This window comes from Peromyscus maniculatus, chromosome 21 (genome assembly GCF_049852395.1).
Source record: "Peromyscus maniculatus bairdii isolate BWxNUB_F1_BW_parent chromosome 21, HU_Pman_BW_mat_3.1, whole genome shotgun sequence".
NCBI classification, from domain to species: domain Eukaryota; kingdom Metazoa; phylum Chordata; class Mammalia; order Rodentia; family Cricetidae; genus Peromyscus; species Peromyscus maniculatus.
Genome location: NC_134872.1, coordinates 19931159 through 19941739, shown reverse-complemented (window position 1 = coordinate 19941739; position 10581 = coordinate 19931159). Strand labels below are relative to the sequence as shown.

Below are 10581 nucleotides of genomic sequence, written 5' to 3'. Positions count from 1 at the left end.
CCCGGGAAGACATTTTTAAGAAATGCAAAAGTAAAAAAATGAAACTACCTTAAGAAAAAGAAACATTATCTGTGCCCACATGAATGCATTCAAACTGCTAGGGACTGTCGAAAACACAAGTGAAGCAGATTCTAGGAGACACACTTTCGGAGCTTGCTGGGAAATCATAGCAAAATATAAATCTGTGGGTTGAAAAGAAAGCTCAGCAGTTAGGAGTCCTTGCTGCTCTTGTAGAGGACTTAAGTTCAGATCCTAGCACCCACATTTGGCTGCTCAAAATTGCCTGTAACATATCCAGGATCTCTAATGCCCTCTTCTGGTCTCAATAGATACTAGCATGTATGTGGCAAGAGCGCGCGCGCGCGCGCGCAGCGCGCGCGCGCGCGCACACACACACACACACACACACCTAAAAATAGAAACAGAATAAAATATTCTTCTATGGACCAGGCATTAAACATAAGGGAGTGTTATCATGATACCATCATAGAGAAAGGTATCATACCATACCTATCCAACCACATGGAAAATGACCATGGCTTGCAATTCAAAACCCATTTATAAAAGCAGTGACCATCACTCATGTTTGTTTTATTGAGTCACAGCCTAGCCTGGTATTTGCTATGTAGCCCAGGCTGGCCCTGAACTTGAAGTAATCCTCCTGGCTCACCTTCCTGAGTTCAGGCATCCCCCAGCATACCTGGCTTATATAGTGTTTTAAATATTGACCTACTTCCTCCAGGAACTTGTCTGGCTCACGGACTCAAGACCGAGCCTGGCATTTGTTTTGTTAACTCTCTTGTATGAGCCTTGGAAGCTTCAATGATAAAATGCTTTAGGCAAGATTTGCTCAAAATTGACCCTGTATAGATTTCTTTGCTACGGCTGTTATTTTATATCAAGGTTGAGTCTCCAATTTATATGTAACTTTATCTGAAAATGCTTCCTGCAAACCTGAAGCACAAAGAGAGTCATTTACCTTTGTGGGTTGCTTTTGACGAAATTCCCAAGCAAATATCAATCATGCAGCCATGAAGAAAACCTTTCTCCTCCTCAAATCTCATGCTGAAATTCATTAAAGTCCAAGGTAACTTCAATGTCTTCATTAAAGTCGTTTTGTAACTGTAGATTGGTTGATTCAAGTCACCATGGCTTTGATAAAAAAGACCACAACGAGCTGGAGGACCACTTGAGTCACCTTTCAGGACTATGAAAATATGCTGTGGTGATTTGAATCAATTTCTTCTCTACACATTCAATTCTGTGACATGGCTATCATCCACAATAACAATTCATTTCTCCCAAATGCTTTCATAATATAAATGGATTATACAGCTAATTGATACACAGGTCAAATCCCATTACAACCAATAGCATGTAACCAAAAACTCTCTTTGTAATGAGAGAGAGGGAGAGGGAGAGAGAGAGAGAGAGAGAGAGAGAGAGAGAGAGAGAGAGAGAGAGAGAGAGAGAGAGAGAGAGAGAGAGAGTTTTGAGCCTTAGGCAGAGCTCCTGTGATTTTCTTACTACAAAAGAAATCGTACCATTATTGCTGTGATTTGACACTGAAAATTAAAATGAATACCTGTAGATTGAAGCAGACAGGGCAAGCAGAGATGGAAGTTGAAAAAGAGAGAAAAAATATTGGGATTATGTTTAAAAAAATAAAAAGTGGCATTTTGGAATTGAGGGAGATATAGAAATCCCCTCTGTTCTCTAGTGGTTATGATAATCCATTTTGTTGCATGGAAACGGACATTTCACAGAGTTTTCAGATAAATTTTTCCCACTTAAAGATTTAAGGACTCTGTACATTAGGCATGGTCCAGATATTTCTATTTTATAGATGAGAACCCAGGGGCTTAGAAGGCTTTAAGTTCAGAACCAACACCTGGTCCAGAACACACTCTCTAATGTTTCAGGGGAGCTTGCAAAGGATCACCTGAGTTTTTCCGTGATGGAATAGAATCATTTCCTTTCCATATATGAAATGAGAGAGATGGATCAGTGGTTAAGAACACTTGCTAATCTTGCAGAGAACCCAAGTTCAGTTCTTGACGCTCACTGGACCCACGACTTCCTGTAATTCCAGTTCCAGGAAATTCTGACCCCCTTTTCTGGCCTCTTCAGTCACCTACAGACATATGACATAAAAACACAGAGAGACATACATGTACACATAATTAAAACTAAATAATAAATCTTAATTTCCATTTGCATTCTCCATTTATTTACATCCCAGTTATTCTAGATGACCAGTTTCATACCTTCATCCCTGAAGTGATGTGATCTACGCACACGTAAACAAAAATGTCCTAAGGATTTCAATTCTAACCACATGTGAGCTCTGCTTGTGACAGAGCTCACTGAAAGCAACGGAAACGCCCAGCTCTTCATGATGCCCTTGTTATCTTTGAGTCACGGGGATATTTTGGGTTGTAATGACACAGCCGTAAGTAAGTAACATGCTGGTACCCAAATCACCTTCACAAAATCCCTCGTCTGATGATGCCTACTCGAATGACAGGCACAAAAGCAGAGAAAGTCAAGTTAGGGTTGAGGAGTCAATCCCTGTTCACGGCAGCCTTAATGTCCTGCAAAGAAGAGTCCCACCAATCTAAAACTGAGTAACGGGAGAGGAGAAGAGCTCGATTAGCACCATGATGCACATGCAAAGCTGTTTGCTTCCACATCAGAAGGCACCACCTTCAAGAGTCACATTTTCCTTTAACAGCAAGATGTTTGTGGAGTTTTGGAGATAAAAGTTATCAGAACCTGTCGCCTCACCACTTTTAACACACAGTATATTTTCACGCCTGCCACAAAAAGGTGGTCAAAATTTTGTCTCTAGTGACAATTACATACTTAGGTTCACAAAGCTACTCTGCCAATGATGATTTGGGATTTGGATCAAAGATTAAATTTTTTGTCTCCATTATTTCTTTTTTAAACCTTAGTGGCATGCATGTATACACATGTGCACATGTTTGCATGTAAGCTCAACATGCACACACATGCACCTACATTCACATGAATATGCAGAGTCATGCACACACATGCAAACACATGCAAACACATGCACACACATGTGCAGACACATACGCATTCCACACACGCATACACTTACTTGCACTTTCACTTGCATGTACACACATACGTGCATGTACACACACAGGTACATACACACATAGTGTACATACTCCTAATTATTCATGTTACTTCACTTACAACAGTAGTCACGTAGGTTGAGAGAAGAAAACAATGGCTTCTGGGCCGACTTTACTGTTTACTTGTCAAATGGCTTATGAAATAAATGGCGTAATATTGAGAATAACTAGGGGAAAAAACACTTCTTACAGCTTTAGCTCTTTTTTCCCAATAATTTCTCTCTAGTGAAATGCGTAATCATGGAGTATGGTGGTGATGGTGGCGATTGTGGTAATAGTGGTGGTAGGAACTCACTGTCTCTCTCAGACTCTCTTTGTGTCTCTTTCTCTGTCTCTCAGTCTCTGTCTGTCTGTCTGTCTGTCTCTCTCTCTCTCTCATGTGTGTGTGTGTCTGTGTGTGCGTGCGTGTGTTTATAAAACATGCTAGCACTGCAGATGCTTATAAAGAGTTGACCCCCCCTCCGAAGCCAGCTTGTAAAGTATATGACCACAGCGGCTACACAGCCAGCTGTGTCTCCTTGTCTTACACATAGAACTCATATTCCATCTCAGTTTCCCAATATCTAGCTAGATAAGATTATAGACAGTTCATTTGTACAGGATGACAAAAGGAAAGAAGGAAATCATCTTTTAGGTCAATTATCAATTTCCCCACAGTCCTAAGTTGGCTTAGTAACAGCACTGGCATCTGGGACACTGGACGTGCTGACTTTTTGTTTGTGCCGATGCCTGGCCCAAAGGGTGGAAAGTAATTAAATTATTTATTTAACTGGAATGATATTTTTAGATAGAGAGCTTTCTTGGTAATAATCAGCCTCAAATGTATTCTCAGAGTTTGTATCACAGTTGTTCCAACAAAGATTCAAGAAAGGGACCCCAGTTACTAACCCATAGACTCTACAGCTGTCTATGATGGCTTAGCATCTGTATCCTCCTATGCTATGGGATAGGGAGTCAGGCAGTGAGCACTCTCCACCTCATATTCTGGTCTCAGGCAATGTTCATAAGGTCTCTGTAAATGTTCCACATTTTCATTGTCTCTTGCATGGAGTGAAGCTGCTTTGCTGTTACTTTGTTGTGATAGTTTTTGTATACCTACCCTCAATTCTTAGCATTGCAGCAACCTGTCTGAGAAGCTGGCACAGAACTTCAGCAGAAGAGGAGATGTCAATCAACCCATGGTGTCCCATAAATACACCAATGAAATGGACAAGATCGTGCAGACAGTGAGCACTTTTTCTACCATTTATGAAAAGTTTCATAAAGCTGCAAAAGTTTTTGGCATAAGAATTGTAAAAGAAGATGTATTTCATTCATTGAACCCTTATCACCTACATGATGATGTACTTTACATTAATAAACACATGCATTAGGAACACAACTCTTAAAACAAGTGTATAGAACCGTAAACTAAAATGTATCATATTGCAGCATGTTAATTATATTGTCACAGATTTATGTGATCTAATTATGTCTATACTTTATATATAGTTGTGCATAATAATTATCTTGCTTCAATCAGAGTAAATTCAAATTCACAGTATAACTGAGAGGAAGGTGGCTGGATTACCCATATACCTCTTTCTTTCATATATTCACAATCATCCCTTTTAACATATCTTGCACCTTGGTGATATTAGTCCAACATCTGTATAGATTTCAGACAGACTATCCCACAGCCAAGGTTGGGAGCCCTTACCTTTTCAGAGGAGGGAATGGGGGTGAGTTGTGGGGCAAGGCTGAGGGAGGGGATGGGAGGAGGAAAGAGAGGGGGACCTGTGGTTGGTATGTAATATATATATATATATATATATATATATATACATATATATATATATATATATATAAATGTCTTAATAAAGAAAAAACCTCACTATGTAGCTAAGAATGACTTTGAACTTCTAATCTTCCTGCCTCTCCCTTCCATGTGCTAGGATTATAGGCACGTACCACCACCTCAGGTATATGTGGTGCTGGAGATTGGACCCAGGGCCTCATGAGTTTTAGGCACTCTGCCAACTGAGCTATATTCCCCAGTCCCAATATTTTTAACCAAAAATGGAAGAACCTCCATGGATGTGTCATTATCACAAAATGTCTATAGTTTAGATAAGAACTCACTTTAGGTATTGTATGTTCTATGGGTTTTTAGACCCATGTATTAGAGTATCTGTCCGAAATGCGTGCTTGCCTATCAATGACCCTCCCTTTTCCACACACCCAAACCACTTCTGACAAGGGAGACCCCTTCCTCTCTCCCTCCAGCTCCCTCTCCATCTCCCTTTATCCCCAGTGGTTTTCAACCTATGGATCATCATCCCATTTGGGGTCAAAAGACACTTTCACGGGGATCACCTAAGACCATCAGAAAACACATATATTTAGATTACAACTCATAGCAGTAGCAAAACTGTAATTCTGAAGTAGCAACAAAAGTACTTTTATGGTTGGGGGTCACCACCCATGAGGAACTGTATTAAAGGGTCTCAGCTTTAGGAAGTTAGAGAACACTGCTCTATCCTTTGTTTCTTCCAGCCCTCCTTCCCTTCTTCTTTTCTTCCACCTCTCCCTCTCTCTCTCTCTCTCTTTGTGATGAAAGAGACCAAGCCCATGGTTCTGCACATGCTAAGCACATCCAGCCACTGAGTGGCATCCCCTAAACAGGTCCACCTGTCCATCTTGTCTGTTACCTTCTGGTTGAATTGTATGGGTCTTTGTATGCTTTGGGTAACAGTTCTTTAGATGTGCCTCTCTTGGAAATATTTCTTCCAGTGCCTCTGGCTTGTCCTTTCATTCTCTTGCCTTCTATAGAATAGGAAAATTTAATTACAGTGAAGATCAGCTTACTAATGCTTTCTCAGATCCTACCTTAGATATTGTACCTAAAATCACCATCATAACACACGTCGTGCTGGCGTTCCCTGATGCAGCCTTCTGAGCACTTTACAGCTTTGTCTAGTTCTTTGAATCTTGTGAAGAGTGGAAGCTCCATAGATTCACATGGTTCATTTATTTATTTATTGGCTTGTGGAGGCCTGGTTATTCCAGCACTATTTTTTGAAAACAGTTATCTCCACTGAATTACATTTGCTAACACATTGAAAATTACTTGTGGGTTTGTGCGGTCTGTTTCTGGGGTCTCCGTTCTGTCCCACGGACCTATTTGTCTATACTTTTTACCCAGAGCACACTGTCTTTGTAATGGCAGCAGTAATTACAAAACTCCTTTAATATTGTGTGAGCTTTTGTGGATGTTTTAGTTCTCCATGTTATCCTAGACTCAGTTCCTCAACACTCACAAAATAACTTGACGATGCTATGGTTGAGCTGACATCAAATACATGCCAAGTCATGGACCACTGACATGTTGACAATGGTGAGTCTCCTTATCAATGAACATGAGACATCTCTCCAGTTAGTCCATCGTGATTGCAGGCTTCAAGGACTGTGGACATAGAGCACATGCCTCATGATACAAGGTCCTGTGTTTGACTCCTAGTACTATCCAGAAAACAGAAAGACTGGTTTAACATCTCAGCATTTATTAGTTTTATCTATCTATCTATCTATCTATCTATCTATCTATCTATCTATCTATCTATCTATCTATCTATCTATCTAATATATATGTATTAATATAACACATATTTTAACATAGATGTATGTACAACATATATGTACTTTAACATTTTGTTAGATTCATAACCAAGTGTTTTATTTTTCACAGTGACAAAGTAAGTGATTCTGAATTTTAGCTTCAACATCTATTTCTTTACTAGTATACAGAAAGAAGATTGACTCTTGAATATCAATCTTTATTCTATAATTTGTTTATTCACTCCAGGAAAGTTTTTTCTTCTTTCCTCTACCAGTTCTTTAGGACTTTGTACATCTAAAAGTATGTGATATCTGAACAAAGAAAGACAGTTCTATTTCTTCTTCCAATGAGCATAACTTATTTTCTTATTTTATTGAAGTATCTGGGAATATATATACATATATACATACATATATATGTATGTGTATATATAAATATATATATATATATAATATCCATGTAATAGAAAAAGGGGTTGTCAAAATACAATGATAGAGTGGCTCCTTTTCTGCACACATCTTATATTCAGCAAGTTGATAATGACCTGTTTGAAAACAATTCACAGAAGGAACTCAAGATAAGCAAAGGTCTCTACTACTGAAAGATGTTTTCTAAAATAAGACACACTATGGAGCCCCAGAATAGACTAGAGTAGTGCATGCAATTATTGTTCAAGTTCTAGTTAGTATGCACCTATGTCATTGTGGACAAGTCACTAGTTTTTCATCTTAACTAAAACAGTAATATTTATCCTGATAATGTGTTGCTCCTGTGAGTTGAATGAGTTATATATATGTGAAGCCTCATGGGAGATGTCACCTGGAATCATTATCTTGTCTACTTGTGACATAGATCTTATAATCTTTAAATATTTTAGCCTAAGCCAGTAGTAACATAATTTGAAATTTACTTAGAAATTAAATGGGAAGGATATTTCCTCCAGGATATATATTAGGGGACCTAAGTTTTCCCAAAACCTAAGAGTAAAGGTAGACTGAATTTTTCTTGCCAAATAATGGATTATTGAATAATATGCTATGTATTCAGAGTAAATATAGGAAATATTACAATTACTCCCTTCAATTAAGTAAACAGATAAACACTAATTTTTTTCTGGTTAGAGTTTTAAACCAATGATGAACAAAAGGAAGATTGTATTATGCTAAAAATTCCAATCTTAGTAAATTCAGGTTTAAAATCAGTAAAAGGAAAGTATTGTATTTTTTATAATTTTAATATAGAATTTATCACACTTTGCTATGTGTTATACTTTATTATGGAGTATAATAAAATACATAATGATCTTTAGGACATTATTACATTGGTCCTTTAACCATTACAAGGTATCATTTTACTAACAGTGTAAGGTTTAAATTAGCCACTTGCTAAGTAAGTCCTACCTTAAGGACCCCATTATAGTTTCTTTTTAGAGTCTTCATCTAAAAGGAGTGCCATTCCTTAGTAAATGAAGAATGACTCGTGGAAAATGATGACAATAGCACACTGTTGACTGAAAGCCAAATTGAAGTAGATAATCTTCTACACACTGATTGTTCCTAATCATGATGTCTATGGGATGGGATGTCTCTGTTCAACAGGCCTTGCTGCGTTTAAAAGACTTATCCATGGTCTGTGAACCAGTCTGGACCCTAGGACTCCATCAAACACTGCTGTTAATATTGATCCTTGGACGGTGGCTTCTGCCCATTGGAGGCACCATTACTCGAGACCAACTCTCAGAACTTCTTCTGATGTTTGTGGGGACAGCGGCAGACATACTGGAATTTACCACTGAGACCCTGAAGGAAAATAATGTCAGGTGAGGTCTGATTCTAAGTCGGCGCCACACTTCTGTCTCATTGTCTCTAATTCGGACTTTGCGTGAATAAGGATTTTAAAGATATCTTTATATCAAGGTTCCAGGGATGACTTATTCAGTAAACTGTTTGCCACATGAGCATCAGGACCTGAGTTTGGATATGCAGTTCCCATCTAAATACTAGGCATGGTGGTATGTGTCTATGATCCTAGTACTTGCGATGTGGAAACAGGAGAATCTCTATGACTCACTGGCTAGCCATTCAAGCCAAATCCGTAAACTCTAGGTTCAGTGAGAGAGACTCAGAAATAGGGTGAAGATTGATAGATGAGCACACCCAACATCAAACCTCTGGGCTTCACATGTGCTTTCACACATGTGCAGTCCCATCAGCACATGCACACCCATGAACATGTATTTACATATACACCACATGTACTATATATACACGTATATCTTTGGAAATATACTAGGAACCAATCTTTATAGTAAAAAGGAAAGAAAGGGACAGGATAGATCCAACCTCGATTAGAACTGACCATCATATATTTACACCAGCAGTCCAGTAGGGCCAGGGCAGAACCACAGTGACTCGAGGTATCTGGAGATTCTCTGGTGTCTCCCTTCATCTTCAACCAGGTGTCAGGAATATAGCCAATGGCAACATTTTCTCTTCGATCACAGCATAGTTCCAAGAGACATGGAGAAATTGTCCCTTTCTGCAGCTAAAGAATTTACATTTCCTGGTAAGATAGAAGAATGGAGCAGTTCAAGTTTTATTGTATGAAATTTTATATTTAGTCAGTTTTGTTCAAAGCGCCCAAAGGCTTTCTGGTGGAGATGCCTATAAATTAAAACTTATTGAGTTGGTACTTTTATTTTTGCCACAAGCAAATAAACTCAGAATCCATGATCACATCTGTTTATGGAGCTGCTTTCTTCCCATTAGGGATTTGAGTCCCTGCGCCTGAATGTACTTTAAGCTCGGGTTGTTTTGTATGATGCTATAAAAATAAATTGGAATGAGGCTGGCTTTTAATGCTACAGTTTACTTTATCCCACACTCCTCAAACAACATAGCATAAAGCCTGAGCAAAACACACCAACTTATTGAATAAGCTTAATTTCTCAATTATAGTTTGAATCATTATTTATGAACAAGAGATTTTTATTTACAAGAGCACTCATTGTTTTGTGCATACTAATTTTTCTTTTAGTTTATTAAGTTGACATTCTTTTTTGAGGAATCCAATATGAAGAGGATCACCGTCATCACAGTGTTTATTTTAGTCTTGTGGTTTCAATGCCTTATGGTTGATCAGCACTTTACATTGCATAATGCTTTCAAATATGTTTAAGATAATTAGATTACAATGTCATTACTGGAAGAACATGAATGGATTGTGATGTAGCACATGAAATAATGAGTATGGATAGTTAAAAAGACATGACACCATCATGATAACAAATTACCCCTATCTAGGAATGAAGGCATGTATGCTAAATATCTACAGAGAACAGAGGCAGCCTGGGAGAGTAAAAGGACTTGGGGAGGGCTATGTTTTATGGAGCTAATCGTAAAATGAGAGAAATGCCAAACCCAGTTATCTTAATGGGCTTTTCGAGTCCCATCAAGAAGTATCATCAAAGAGTAATGCATCCCGTGTTTACCAATAAATGTTGATTATTAAATAAGTTTATTTAATTGCTTGACCCATAAAAAGGACCCTTGGAAGTCACTAGGTACTGTTTAATTGATTAAGAACTGGTTTGTTATGTAACACATGCCAGGTACTGTGTAGGGTGGAGCCTGGGGAGCAAAACCCTAAGCAAGTTATGAACCAAAGAACACGCGGTTCAGCCAGAACAGGACTGTTTTAGTTCAGCAAGAATTTAGAGAGTGTTTGATGTTTCAAAACACCATCAATCCCCCAAATTTTTCTGTCACTTACAATTCAATCTGAATGCTTTCTGAATATATATTTTGGAAAAATTGA

General features: G+C 38.3%; 1 protein-coding gene across 2 annotated transcripts in view; it reads left to right on the top strand.

Moving 5' to 3' along the window:
• The window catches only part of Tmem26 (transmembrane protein 26), a 49161-nt gene that overhangs the window by 18441 nt on the left and 20139 nt on the right, over nucleotides 1-10581 (top strand). The window contains exons 3-4 of one of the 2 annotated variants that reach the window (XM_006994221.4): nucleotides 4280-4393; nucleotides 8364-8584. In XM_006994221.4, the coding sequence (XP_006994283.2) occupies nucleotides 4280-4393; nucleotides 8364-8584 (335 nt within the window). The remainder of the gene's footprint in view (nucleotides 1-4279; nucleotides 4394-8363; nucleotides 8585-10581) is intronic. The other variant, XM_042265958.2, reaches the window with a different exon arrangement.